This window comes from Lupinus angustifolius, chromosome LG20, assembly GCF_001865875.1.
Source record: "Lupinus angustifolius cultivar Tanjil chromosome LG20, LupAngTanjil_v1.0, whole genome shotgun sequence".
NCBI classification, from domain to species: Eukaryota; Viridiplantae; Streptophyta; class Magnoliopsida; order Fabales; family Fabaceae; genus Lupinus; species Lupinus angustifolius.
In genome coordinates, this window is record NC_032028.1 from 8426989 (window position 1) to 8442786 (window position 15798).

The 15798-nt window shown below is 31.5% G+C and overlaps 1 protein-coding gene across 1 annotated transcript; it reads right to left on the bottom strand.

Moving 5' to 3' along the window:
- On the bottom strand, nucleotides 1844-3384 carry LOC109336026 (very-long-chain enoyl-CoA reductase-like). The gene is made up of 2 exons (XM_019572358.1): nucleotides 2967-3384; nucleotides 1844-2477 (listed from the first exon to the last, which is right to left on the bottom strand). The coding sequence occupies exons 1-2, from the start codon at nucleotides 3297-3299 to the stop codon at nucleotides 2007-2009; spliced, it is 804 nt and encodes a 267-aa protein (XP_019427903.1). The 5' UTR covers nucleotides 3300-3384; the 3' UTR covers nucleotides 1844-2006.

Genomic DNA, 15798 nt, shown 5'->3' on the forward strand with positions numbered 1-15798 from the left:
ATATTCGTTCTCCTCTTTCCCATAAAAAATTATTTATAAAAAATTTAACAATATTTTATCCAAATTACGAATCCTCCTATAAAGTTTTATGGTTTCTTCTAGATTATATGTTGGAAGTTTATGATGAAATACTTAATGCACTTCATTGGTGACATTTTTTTAGTTTTACACTATAATATCTATTCATTTTATATATTTATTATTAGTATGTTATTGTTGATTGAGGATTATTGTTGTTGTGGAATATGTCATATCCTATAAATATTAAGAATCAAATCGAGAGGGTTGACAAATAAAATAGTCTAATGAATGGATATAATAGACTATGTTCAACAATGTTAAACAAACTCAACTAGATTAAACATCAAACTCATTCATACTTACATTGGGGATGTTGCAAAACTATACTTAAAACTATCTCAAGATTACATGTGGGTTACCCTAAGGTTCGACTTTAATATATGTGCAACAAGTGCATACATGACTCATTGCTAATATGGTCCAAATGTTTTTATTTATAGCTATCAAGTGGTTTTTTTATCTAAATATAATTGTGGGAAATTATTTTCCACTTTTCGTCCTCTTTCATATTTACAAAAATTCGGTTTTTATTGATTAGTTCGAAAATCGATTTCCCAGTTTCCTTTCTTTAAAACCAATATGGAGAAGTCAGTTTATACCAAACAAATTTCTCAACATGTATAAGCTTGTTTGACCGAACCCACTTCTAAACATTAATTCAAACATTCTAAGTGAATTTTGGTTATTTTTAAGTGAATTCTTTTTCTTATTTTTTTGCTAAGCTAGATCCAAATGGTCAAGTGAATGAAGTTGTTTTTATTAGGGTTTAGGGAAATGGTTTAAACTTACTAAGCAAATTTTGACTCCAAAGCAAAATTTTGGTCATTTTTAACTCGTTTCTCTACCTCAATTTTGATAAGTGAGACCAAACACATAAACGAAATTTTAATTCATAAGAAAGGCATTCAAATGTTCTTTAGGTTCCTAAAGTATCATTGGATGCATGAATTATTAGTGCATGTATCACTTGACAAATGCATTAATGTTAACTATATACTTCTCCATTATTGATGATGAAGTTGTTTGTTTTTTATGGGTATAAATGTATAATGACACTTATTCATTTAAAAATAAAATAAACACGAAAAAAATAGAATTAAGAAAAAACAAGTAACATGTCCTGATTCGCCAAGGGAGCTATATCTAGGCATAACAAAATGTAGATAGAAAAAACTTACGAGAACTAACGTTTGCTTAAAGAGCTAAAATTTGCTTACTCTTTTTTGGTAATACTAAAAATATTTCATAAACATTTAAGTATGGAACTAATTTATGTGTGATTGTCTCTTTAAATAAGTGTAACTTACTGTAATCAAAATTTTGACATTTTAGTAATATTAAAAATCTAACGAAGTCTAACATCACCATTTTAGTAATTTTGACATTCAACTTGTCTCTCAATTTGAGTCAAACCGGCTTATTAATGTTGCTTTAAAAAATTAAAATAACATTGGGAAGTTGGTATAGGCTAACCCCACTTCCCAACTAGCCAAAAATATAGATTTTGATAAACATGAAATGAGAGGAAAAAGTGGTAAAACCCCCTACATTCATATTAAAAAAAATTCATGTTTTGTGTATTTCCAAAATGGACCAATTTTTATGTGCAATCACAGATTCTGAAATTGTCATGTTTTGTGGATTTCTGCATGGCATTCTTAGTTTTCTAATCTATCTGGAAATAGTAAGATTCTCTGAAGAGTTGTGTAGTTATTACAGAGATCATGTAAATAAAAGTTTTTAGTTTAAACTACAATGAACATAAAACCAATTATTCCTTCACTTCCTTGCAACATATGAGCACTAGAAACATGACATGGACACACCAAACTTTTTATTCATTGAACATAATTCATAGGCTGAAAAAGTAACTTTCATATTGGTTTGTGGGCCACATGTCCTATAATGGTGTGTGCTTGCAACATTTAGAAGACAAATGGGATGATTGCCTTAACACCATTAGGGAAATCTTCAAACTTAGAAACATACCATTTCCTAGTTGCATAACTCCTACCAAGCAAGTAGAAAGTGGATCCTATGCTGAAAGAGAATGAATATAGAGTCTGACAAATCAAGGAAACTCCATACCATCCAATAAGCTCAAAAAGATAGTGTGGGCAAATCACAAGGTTAAAAAAGCCACCCTTTGGAATCTTATATTCTTTTTCACCCTTTCCTCTCAATTTGGATAGAACGTAGTGATGGTAGAAGTTTCCAATGATGCCAACCAGAAACAGAACAATCCCAGGGTATAGAAGATTGATTGATGGTTCTGGAAGTTCATGTGTTAGGTGTTGAGCATAGATCATTGTTGCAGCTGATGAGAAGTAACTGAAAGTTATGGTGAATGCTGAATCAAGAAGCATAGAACCACTATATTTGTGAACAAATAGAACCTACACAATAGAGTAAAACTAGCAGTGTTAATTGAGCTGAAAATCTCATAGCAGAACAACAATATAAAGGAAGTCTTGTAATAATAAGATAAAAAGTAACCAACCATTATGAACCACGAACCAGGATAGATACCGCGTATCATGTTAGAATTTGATGTTCTTGGATTACAGTTTTAAGGGTTTACCCAAAAACAGTAAACTTTTTTTAAACTGTGCTAGTATCAATATTTGATACACACTAATCACCAATAACCTATGTTGATCACTAGTTATTAATATGTTTATTGTCACCAAATGACCATAAAAAGCAGTATGCAAATATCTTTTTCTTTTATAAACCTTGCAACTATGTAACAATAAAGAGAATAACAAATTAAACAACTAGAAAAGTGAATAATACATATAGAACCATAACTCCATCCAGTAGTTATATTTATTCCTAATTCAGAACTTTATGTTTCTGTTGAAATATGAGAAAGAAAGTATTACCTCAAAGTCCCTCTTCAAGTAGTGGATAGTGATAGCAGCATGAAAAATTGTAGATCTAATACCCTCATGAGGGAAAATCCAAAAAGAAGCAACACCAGCAAGAAGAGCAGGAGTATAAAGCAAAAGCATACCAGCTTTACTTGACAACTTAATCTGATTCTGTGGAGTAGTGTTACTATTAGCATTCCAGAACTTAGAATAATTCATATGATTTCCTTTAATCTCAGACAAGCCACTCTTTACTAGTATCAAGAAGGTTATCACTGACATGGCTGAAACAAATATAGAAGATGGTGGTGGGAATATAAAGTTCAACAACACAGACATCACCATGGTTGACCTTAAAGAAAAACTAGTGTGATTTTCTATGTGGCTCTTGTGTTTAAGTCTTCAGAACTAAGTGAATGAGAGAATGATGATAATGATTGATGTTTATTTATTGCCAGTGTGACAGCATGAGTCAAATGACATTAACAGTACTACTAGGGTGGGTGACTTATATGCTTTCACATTATCAACAACCAATCATTTATTTCAAGATAGGCTTCCATCTAACCACATGTGTTATAATGTATGTTAATATATTTTTAAGGAAGAAGATTCTATAAAGAAATTTTGGTTATTTATTCTATAAAGAAATTTTGGTTCAAATTTATTGAATAATTCAAATAATATAAACTATTGTCATATAATAGATGAATAAGATTGGAAATATGTTTTTTAACTTAGAATCATCTTTCTATTTTTAATTGTCTATTTACATTATTAATAAGTTTTAGTCATTTAACTTGTGGATCAAATCACGTGTAAAGTTCATAATATTCTGGTTGTGATGATTGTCACAAGGATAACATTTTGCAATTACAATATGTCATCAAACTATAATAATACACTCGTATTCAGAACATAATGTAATTTGATTGTATTTAAGTTGTATTTGATCACACAAAATTAAAAAAATATTTATTTTACTTTTAAAATGAATATCATATTTCAAGATAGTAAATACAACAAATTCCACTGCATCATCACGCTTGTTTTAGGAAAGAGAATCCTCAATCTCTAAACAATCTTGTTCATATATATCAAACTAATCAAATCTCACTAAATAATATAAAAAAAGTATTTTATATTTTTTATTTTTTTTTAAATAAATGGCAACTTTTAATTAAATTTGAATATAATGAGACATGAAAAAGTGAGATATGTGATCTCATTCTTGTTTTAGATATAAAAAGAACATTCCCACAAAATGTAAATATATCATATTTGAAGATAGTAAATACAACTTTTTACCTGAAAGTTGGTAGTTAAAAAAATTGGGGTGTCAATCATTAGAGATTCAGATTTTTGCATGCATCCCATTTTTAAAAGGGAATGAGATCATATGTCCCAACGAGATCTTATTTTCTGTCACAAACCAATCATATATTAATACTTGGATAAAATAAAAAGTATAAAAGTAAAAAATAATAAAATGAATTGTTGAATTGAGACATAGAGTGAGATATCATTTGGGACATGATCTTCATCTTTTTAGAAGTTAAGTGAACAATTGTCACCATTATTTTCAATGAAAAAAGTCGATTCCATTTAGCACACATTTAACGTGGATATGTCCAACGGCAGCTCCCTTTCCTAATCAGGTAAAGTATGCATGTGATAATATAAAATATGAAGCAAATCTAAAGTAGTGGGTCACAATATATTGTATGTGGTCCATGATGTGTAAGTGTGAACAAGTTCCACCTCTCATGTGCTCTTCTTTTTCCAAAGCAAACTTAACTCGTCTTAAATAATTATCAATACCCATCCTTAAATTCCTAATTCCGGAAGATGTAACCATCACGTTTCTTATGTTTTTTATAAAATCTTGATGAAATATGTTGAAACAAATCAACCAATATGTAGATAAAATATATCAATAAGGCGTTGATCTAGTAGTGTAAGATTCTGTTAAATTTCTTGGATGACCAAAAAGTTAAAGGTTCGATTCCTATGAGCATTACTTGTGGGAAGGGAAATTACGAATCTCGATAGAGATTAGTTCCTTATTCATAAAGTGATGACATACTCTTGGTAGTATCAAAAAATTAATCAATATAAACATTTGAATGTGAAATGAAAAAACTTCAGGTTTCACATAGGATGATGTAAACATTTCATGAGTGTTTATAAGCACTAACTGAACACTTAGAGTGTGCCCATAGGTACAATAATTTTTGTGGTAGGTGAGGAAACACACAACCAAAACCCTTTCATATGTGTGTGCATCACTTGTTTGTCGTCGTCCGACCGACTTAGTTCATGCTTGGGCTTGGGCCCTCTAAATTTTTATTTTTTATTGCTTGTGTTGACCAACTCTATACAGTTTGACAAACATTTTTATGAAATCAAGACTCTATCAACATCTAAGGGATGAGAGGAGAGACCCGATCAATATGGTCATTGTTTTCATCTTGGTCGTGGGATCAATCTGGCCGTTTAGAAAACTTATCAATAATTTTTTTGGTACTACTAAAATATCATCTTATAAGGAAGTTGTCCATGATTGAGCATTACTTATGTTATTTTCCTATTCTTTCTTAAACATGATACTTCTTATTGTTTTTATAATTGTTTGCACAATGTTAATTATTATTTTACCTAATGTATAAATTATTGGTGTAAAAATTTATACACAATTATTATATCATCCATAATTCAGTTAGAATATTTTTTCTTAAGAGTCAATGATGATTAAATATAAATAATGGACGATTGATAGAGCAAATCGCAAGTGTGCGATTATATCATTAAGTAATAAAATATTGATCCCACGAGAACTAGAAAACTCCTTTAGTTATAACAATTCATTTATACTTAACTCAAATAAGGAAATAAAATTGAATTTAGAACGATTGAGAAATTAACAAGAATAATTATGAAAGTATTAAAAATGATTGAAATCTAATTTAAGGAGAGTTCAAAGAATAAGAGTTATCGTTTTTACACTCGCAAATCCTTGTTTTGATCATTTTCATAAACTTTAAGTTGTGAGGGTGAATTGTTCTTTGATACGTATCACCCTCTCTCGAGCTCCGACACGTGTACCCAATTGAAGTCGCATCTACTCTTGTGGTATGGTTATCAATCAAATTTTTTACTTGGATCTTTCTATCCAATCGCTTCATAGCAACCCAAGGTAAATTTCGGAAACCCCCGATAATACTAAGACTACTCTTGTGAATTAGGATTCTAGTTTGAATAACTGAATGGTCAGATAGTTGGGTTCACCTCTCGGTCCTACCCCAATCTATCTAAGAGGTGTAATTTTTTTGCTGGACAACTCACACGAATAAAACCCAGTTTAATGATTCAAATCATAACATTCAATGAAATAGAAGAACAAATGTTTATTGAATGTAAAAGGACATAACCTCAATCCTAGAAACAAAGAGAATTACTCACTCATAATGAAGAAGAGAATACCAAATTCTAAATTAGAGAATTGTAAGTGTAAAGTCCTCTCATCCTTGAGGGATAGCCCTCATTTATCCTAATTATAAAATATTGGGTTAAGCTCAACAAAACAAATCTAAAAAATAGAAATATAATATAACATCTATGACTTTATTTGGCCCTTCAATTAGTCTTCACATAGCTTCAACACTGAATTCCATTTTCTTGCACTCAATCTCTACTTTTTTGGCTTCAATCTATTCAAACTGCACAACATAGCCAAAAATATCCGCTCAACCCAAACAAAGAGAAATAAAAGCTAAAAACAATCTTCAAGTCCTAATTATGTCATAAAATACAAGTTAAATGCAATACAAATGTAGCATAATTTCACACTCATCAAATCCCCTCAAGCTTATCTCTTGCTTGTTCTCAAGCAAGTATTATGTCTAACTTTCACAATCACGTATGGATGATGATATAGAAACCATGACCTAAAATAACAAGTAGTCTCATGTTAGTTTTGAAACAATCTAGACATCAAGACAAAACAATCATAAACAAATTTAATTCAAGTTAAGTCCTTGAGTCATAACAACTGCATGAATTATAGTCACTCTTCTCTCATCACTCTCAAGTGTTTAAATGTCATAGTATTTTGCTCAAATTTTCATGAAAGTAAATTACCATAGGCTTGATTATAAACTAAATCGTCATTCACTTTATTTGAATGCATGCAAAAATCAAGAGGTCTTTAAATGGATGTAATGTGGTCAAGGTGAATGATTTAAGATGGAATAAACAAAGAAATGATACTTCAAAAGATTTACAAATGTTTCCCAAAATACTTAAACCTTTTAGAAATCTAATTGAAGCATTGAGGTTCTTTTAATAGGCTTTACTTTATCATATGATCGTTTTTCAACAAATCTTTCTCCTTACAACACATTTTTTCAGTCCATTCTCTTTTAGTATACTTTGTATTTCTTCTCTTTTTACATTTTTTTTAGATTTTATAAAAGAGAAATAATGAAATCTATTTATTTATTTTCTTCTTCACTTTTTATGGATTCTTTCATTAGATGATTTTTTTACCTTTCTCATTGCTTCGACCAAACATCATAAATTACTTCAAACCCTCATTTAAGTAGCTATGAAAAATCATTAAAGTTCAGACTCAAAAGTGGGCAACTAATGAGTTTTCAATGTTTATATAGCAAGCGGTTGAATGTCAAAAGAAAAAGTCTTAATTGCCTCTATCATTTTAATGCTTACAAACAGACTTTAATCTTGAAACAATCACAAATCAAGTTCCAGAATTTACAATCATAGAAAATTATACACTCATTAAAGAAAAAATATTTTATGCAATTGTCAATTCAAATAAGAATACTTATTGTGTTTGACCAAAATTTCTCACATTTGGTACATTCAATAAAAGTTTTGAAACAAAGACCTTTATTTAACCAAATTTAATTCACAATTGTCAAATATAATATCTTTCATGTTATTATTCTAACAACAATTTTTTCCAATGGGGTCATAGATCAACAATCATCATTCATGCCTACATTTTCATTTAAAGTAGATAGACAACGCATATAACAAAGCAGAAGATAGTTGATATATGCAATATATGATAATGCATGATAATATGAATATTCAACCTAAAAAAATTAAAATTTATATGGTATACATGACATGAATGAACTATCTAAATGCAAAATCCTCCTCAATCTTAGAAATTTACATTGTCCCCAATGTAAAAATCTAAACAATAAAAGAAAGAAAAAGAAAACTCACGGGTTAAGTAGGAAGTATCCTCAACTCATGTGTTAAGTACAAGTGATTGACTTTATTGGGTTTAGTGGAAGTACCTGCAAAAAAAGAGAAAAAAATCTCAAATGGCCCATATGTCCTAGATGAATTAGGTGCAAATATCTTATTTGAATAAGGCAACTAATAGATATTATTGTGTTAACACTTTTCCATATAATTTTTTTTATTTTTTAGAGTTTATGATTTTTTGTGGCCGACACTATATACATCCCCTTACAAAGGCTCCGAACTCAAAGATGCAGTAAAGCCGACACTAAAATACTAAAATTAATGAATTAAAAAATGTATCTCCAACATGTGTTGCCTCCCACAAAGCACTCGTTTAATGGCATTAGCTTGACGGTTGATCCACGCGCATCACGCAGGATCCCATGAACTCATACCTGAAGGTGGAGACAGTATTTTTACTTTCGTTTTAGGTGCTTTCTCTTTCTCCTAATTATCAGATTTAGGTGTGATCCTCAAGTTCACCTCATGCAGGTTGTAGAGGAGTGTTGAGCTTGCATTTATATAATGACTACCCTCAGCCACATCCTCATCAAAATTTGAAGTGCCACCTTCTAGCATGCTTCTCTCCAAGAGAGTCTCATATTTCACTTTAGGCACTTCTTCTTTCACTACTTGGTTCCACATATCAACCCTGTAACATGAGTCTTCTAGAGAAAGTTGTTTAATAGATTTAGCAATATCAAATTCAATCTTTTCTTTCCATATGCTTAGGGACAATTTTCCATTTTTAACATCAATTATAGCACCAGAGGTAGCCAAAAATGGTCTACCTAGTACGATTAAAATTTGTGCATCTTCTTCCATCTCTAGTATTACAAAATCCGCTGGAATAAAAAATTTCCAAACTTTAATAGGAACATCCTCCAAAATGCCTATAGGGAATTTGACTGACATGTCCGCTAATTGAAGTGATATATTAGTGAGTTTTAGTTCACCTACACCCAATTTTTTACATACAGATAAGGAATGAGGCTCACACTTGCCTCTAAGTCACATAAAGCACAATCAAAATTAGTATTACCAATTAAGCAAGGGATAAAGAAACTACGAGGATCTTTTAGTTCTGGAGGTGATTTATTTTGAATTAAAGCACTGCACTTCTCAGTTAAAGTAATTGTTTCATAATCCTCTAGTCCTCTTTTTTTAGATAAAAGATCCTTGAGAAATTTCATGTACGCATGCATCTCTTACAGTGCCTTTGCAGTTAAAGTGAATGGTAGTTCGATATATAATTTCTTAAGGATATATAATAATTTTCCATATTTCTTTTCTAACTTTGCCTTTGCAAATCTCTAGGGAAAAGGAATTGGTGGCACATATGGTGGTGAAGCTACATACTTAGAGACATTTTCAGAATTTTGTTACTCTTCAAGGAGTTGTGTCTCAGTATGTTTCTCTTTCACTCGTGTATCATTCTTAGTGTGAGATACATCATTGAGTTCATTCCCACACCTTAATCGGACAACCTTACAATGTTTATTATTTAGATTTTTCTCTAGTTATCTTGGAAACATCTATATTTGCCTATTAAAGTTGCTAGCTTGTTGGGCAATTTGTGTTTCTAATATTTTTTTCATGGATGGTTAGGTTTTCTATCTTAGAATTCATATAATTTAACATATTTGCAACATTTTTATTAATCATGATTTGATCCTCTTGAAATTTATTAAGGTTAGCAATTAATTTTTCCCGACCTTCCATTATTGTTATAAGAGTGAGATCAATATGATAAGATTGTACTTGTTGGAACTGTGTTGGAGGTTTCCTATTACATTGTCCATCTTGGTGTTGATAATTTAGAGTGTTGTTACTCCTCCAAGAAAGATTGAGATTATTCTGCATGTGTGGTGAGTTGAATTGTTGTCCATTCCTCTCCTTATAGTCATATTAATTGCATGATTCAGGTTGTACATTGGCCCAAGCTCCATGTACAGGCTCAGTGAATTGTTTACATTCAGACCACTCATACCATTTTTCTCCACACCCCTCACATGTTGCAGTAGACCCAATAGCATTAGCATGGTATTTTTACAGCTTTCCAAACCTTTGAGAAATGCTCTCCAACATGGAAATTACCTTTTCCATTTGATTTCTTGAATATTGTGCACCAAAGTCTCTCATTGGATGATGTCTCCTCTCATTCGTCCATTAGTGATGATTGGAAACCACATTCTCTATAATGTTTGAAGCAACATCAATTCATTTGCACATAAATGCATCACCTGCTGAAGAGTCCAACAATTGTTGGGATGGAAAGTCTCTAGCCCACTGTAGAAGTTATGAATCGACATCCAAGGTGGAATACTATGATGTGGGCAAGCTTCAGTCAGCTCATTTAATCTTTCCCAGGCCACAACAATTAGCTCCCCATCCTTTTGACTTAAGTTTTGGATGAGATGCCTATAATGCACAGTTTTGCAAGGAGGAAAGTATTTTTTGAGAAAAGCTTCCTCCAATGTTCGTCATGTTGCTTGAATTTCAGCATTTTGATTTCTTAGCCACGTCTTAGCTTTGTCTGTAAGGGAATATGGAAACATGCAGAGACGAATGACATCTTCAGAAGCCCCATGAATCCTCACTGTCTCACAGAATTCCCAGAACTGATCAATATGGGCATTAGGATCTTAATGAGCTCCACCTCTAAATTGGTTTTGCCTCACCATTTGCATCAGAGCAGAAGGCAAAGAAAAGTTCTTTGCCTCAATAGCTGGGCAAATTATTCCAGGACGTGAACTACGAACATTAGGGGTTGCGTAGTCACAAACTGGTTTTTCATCTTGTTCGGCCATTATTTGTGCACACATATGTCTTGCTCTTTCTCTTTTTTGCCTTCTTCTTCTATAGAAAGTCATTTATGGCTCTGAGTAGTAATTTGAACTTTGCATAAACCAAATGGGCAACCTACAGAGGTACCAAGAAAAAGGAAAACGCGTAATAAACTAGAGTAAAGCAATGAATTAATTGAGAATTAAATGAATTTTGACACAGTCCCCGACAATGGTGCCAAAAACTTGATAGGGCAAATCGCAAGTGCACGATTATATCATCAAGTAATAAAATATCGATCCCACAAGGACTGGAAAACTCCTTTAGTTATAACAATTAATTTATACTTAACTCAAATAAGGAAATAAAATTGAATTTAGAACGACTGAGAAATTAACAAGAATAATTATGAAAGTATTAAAAAAGATTGTGAAATCTAATTTAGGAAGAGTTCCCAGGATAAGGGTTACCACCTTTACACTCGCAAATCATTGTTTTGCTCATTTTCATGAACTTTAAGTTGTGAGTGCGAATTGCTCTTTGATATGTGTCATCCTCTCTCGAGCTCCGACACATGTACTCAATTGAAGTCGCACCTATTCTCATGGTATAGTTATCAATCAAATCCTTTAATTGGATCTTTCTATCCAGTCGTTTCGTAGTAACCAAATATGAATTCTAGAAACCTCCGAGAATCCAAAGACTACTCTCGTAAATTAGGATTCTAGTTTGAATAACTGAATGGTCAGATAGTTGGGTTCACCTCTCTGTCATTCCTCAATGTATCTAATAAGTGTAATTTGTTGGTCAGATAACTCACACAAATAAAACTCAGTTTAATGATTCAAATCACAATATTCAATGAAATAAAAGTAAGAACAAGTGTTTATTGAATGTAAAAGGGCATAGCCCCAATCCTAGAAACAGAGAGAAATTACTCACTCATAATGGAGAAAAGAAAAACAAATTATAAATTAGAGAATTTCATGTAAAGTCCTCTCATCCTTGAGGGAGAACCCTCATTTATTCTAATTACAAAATATTGTGCCAAGCCCAACAAAACGAATCTAAAAGATAGAAATATAATATAACATCTATAATTTCTTTTGACCCTTCAATTGATCTTCGCATAACCTCAACATTGAATTCCATATTCTTGCGCTCAATCTCTACTCTTTTTTGCTTCAATCCATTCAAACTGTACAATATGACCAAAAACATCTGCTCAACCCGAACAAAGAGAAATAAAAGCTAAAAACAATCCTAAATTCCTAATTATATCCTAAAATGCAAGTTAAATGCAATGCAAAGATAACATAATTTCACACTCATCAACAATGTAGTAATAATGTATGAAACTCATACATTGTTATGTGCATATATCTCTTTCTCATGTATAATAGAAAAGCAATAACAAATTTAAAAAAAATAAGTAAATTGAATGATTTCCTTGTTTGGGTAAACAACTTGAAAATTGAAATGTTAGATGATTAATAAATTTGAGAAATAATTTATTGTTTACTTTATGCCGTTAGATCCAACTACACCTGAATGTAGTAGTAGTTCACTAGTTTGTCCACAAAGAAAATACTCCAACATGGGCCATGCCTTTAGCATAAATTGCTTAGAGCAACCTCACCGACTATTCGGATGGTATCCCTAATTTTTATGGGACAGACCCTAAATTTGTGTCAGTAAATAACGAACTCTACGAAGTAATTCCGAAACAAATCTGTGTGGGTAAGTAACACAAATAAATTTGTGTCTGTAAGTAACGCAAATAAATTTGTGCCCGTACGTAACGTACTTGGTAAATAATTGAGTAAATTATATTGATATCTGAATTGTAGTGAAATTATATAAATTATTCAAATATTTTTATAACTTATACAAATCACCCCTAATTATATACATTATACTAACTATCCTTGTAAGATATATAAGTGTAATTTCTTAAATAAAAAATGGTGACGAGTGTAATTAAGTCAAATAAAATACGGTATATTTTGAAGACCAAATAGTATAAGAGTATATGTTTATTCTTTATTTTAGTTAGTTATAATATAGTATAAGAATAATTTAGACAACTCCTTGGACTTATTGATGCTATTTATAATGAATAAAAAATAATAATATACATCAAATTTATACTATTTGGATTTGTCTGCGTAATATATCATATTTTGTTTGACTTAATTACATTCGCCACTATTTTTGTTTAAGAAATTACACTTATATCTCTTACATGAATAATCAGAAGAATATATATGTATAATTAAGAATGATTTGTATAAGTTTTTTAAAGGTTTGTATAATTTTACTAAAATTAGAGGGTGTTAATGTAATTTACTATAGAAAAATCTATATGGATTATGATTAAATATTTGGATAACATTGCTATCCATTAGAAAATGAAATATATTACAAAATGTATTCTATTTATTAACATATATCAGTATTTTATGAGTATGAGAATTTAAAAAGGATTTAATAGAAATATATGTCAATTACAAAATATATTCTATTTATTGACATATATCATTATTTTATGAGTATGAGAATTTAAAAAGGATTTAATAGAAATATATGTCATTGACTCTATTCTACGGGGGAGAGAACGAAGTCGTTTTAATTGGTCCCCAGTTCAGTAATTGGAGCATGTAATATTACACATTAAAAATGTAGAGAGTTGCTTTTTTGATAGATAGTGCAGTCCATTATAAAATAAGTTATATAATATATTTAAAAACATTAATTTTGTTGTAGAGTTGAGGACACTAAAATCTTTAACTCTATTGATGTTGTTAAATGAGTTCCATAAATTATTTATAATTATTTATATTTTCAAGTAAATTAAGTATTGTCTATATTTTTAGATTGTGGTGTAAACTTATCTTTTCTTCTTAAAATGCAACTATGTATGTATAACTTACCTTTAAAAGGTCATACACATAATAATAAAAACGTGTGTCTTATTCTACAAGGGTTTAGAATCACTCATTGAAATACAATTATTCAGAAATTTTAAAGAAAATCAAAAAGTTGTTCCACCACATGACCATGTTGTTTCTTCATCTCTTTGCACAGTTTTATTTTTAGGGACAAATTAGAACTTTATCTAACGCCTCAAAAAATACTTTTTATTTATTACGCGGAAAAGTGAGTAATTTTTTTTTAAAATTGGTGATATAAAATTGTTTCCTTTTAAAAACCTTTCTTTTCCGGGACATCACTTTAAGTAACATATAACGCGGAAATCAAAACCGGTTACTGTTAGGCGCCGAGCGAGAAACGTCTTTTTCTTCTTTCGTTTCGGTTTATTCACTGATCTGAAACTTAGCACTTGTTTTCTTATTGATTCCAGGGGCGGCGGCGTTCTTGAATGAAGTCTATCCGAACTGAATTAGCACTTCTCATATCAGGCTAGGCCTCTCCAGCGGAGGCTGGGCGCCAGGGCCCTGGATGCGCTAGCGATCGGCACATAGGGGGTGGTTGCCCGGGTTTCTCGGCCTGGTATCCTGCACCTCGCGTTCATGATATCTACATTCAACTGTGCCCCGGAGCCACGGTCGAAGCACGCCCGCCCAGTATCTACATTCATGATATCTATTTCCTGATATCTATTTCCTGAATATATATATCCTCATAGATATAAAAGATCATCAGTACTTAATATACATATCAAACAAGAAAAGATATTAATCATCGCCAAAAGACACTAAACACAGACATGAACAAACTGAAGCCGTCAGTGTTTCAGAAGTCATAAAATGATAAGCAACTCCTAGTGGCTAACTCCAAAGCTAGGGTACTTCCTCTCCTCAATTCCTCATGCCCCCTCCGGGAGCATCACGGACGGGTAGCTCCAAATCCGAGCAGAGCTGTCTATCTGACGAGCACACGTCTGAAAAGCAAGCAATAGAAAAGAAGAGAAATAGAGAGAGTAAGGCATCTAATGAATATAATTCATTGACGACATGGACTTACTCAAATATGAAAAACAGTTCATATATATATAATATATCACATTATAACTCATCAGTTGTTCTCGTAAACAATTATCCAATCCACATGAGTAATATAACCAAACTCATCAATTGTTCTCATAAACAATTATCTAATCAACCTATGTAATGTAAACAACACTTATTCCCAAACAATATCATAATTCACCATTTATCAATATATAATTCATCGACAAGATATCATGACTATAATTAAATAAGACATAAGTGGAGACCACATAAGTGGAAATCATAACCACATATATTATCTATAACCGACATCATAACCCACCGTTTATCAACATAAACAATAATGTATCAACATACATTTCATAAACAAATATCACCCATAAGTAATAATATGTACATAATGTTAATGATGCATGATGTTTGTAATTCAAATGTGGGAATCCTTTTCCACAAGTGCAATATATGCATGCTATGTCATGATCATCCACCTTACCCCAATATCCTCCCAATAACCTAGTCGGAAATAAATCAAGAGTACAGGTCCCATCGCAAGCCACTTTGTACGCACCAAAAAGCATTTCATAAGCCAATTGTTCAATAAGTTCCACAGGAACAGTCCATAATAGGACGGTGTCGTAACAAACGTTTTATGGGCATCCCTCTCATTGATCCAGATTGCAAAGAGGGGTTGTCAGAGATCGTCTAGTTTGGCATGTGAGAACTGTCCGATCCAACAGGATATCCTCTCCCGGGAATACAAGAGACTCACCTCACCTAGACTCTCCCTCAAGGCATTATTGATG

Excerpts from the sequence above, each read along its gene's own strand:
- LOC109336026 (XM_019572358.1), bottom strand. The coding sequence starts at position 3,299 with ATGGTGATGTCTGTGTTGTTGAACTTTATATTCCCACCACCATCTTCT. Across the intron at positions 2,478-2,966 it reads ACTTGAAGAGGGACTTTGAG|GTTCTATTTGTTCACAAATA; the intron begins GTAATACTTTCT and ends TCTATTGTGTAG.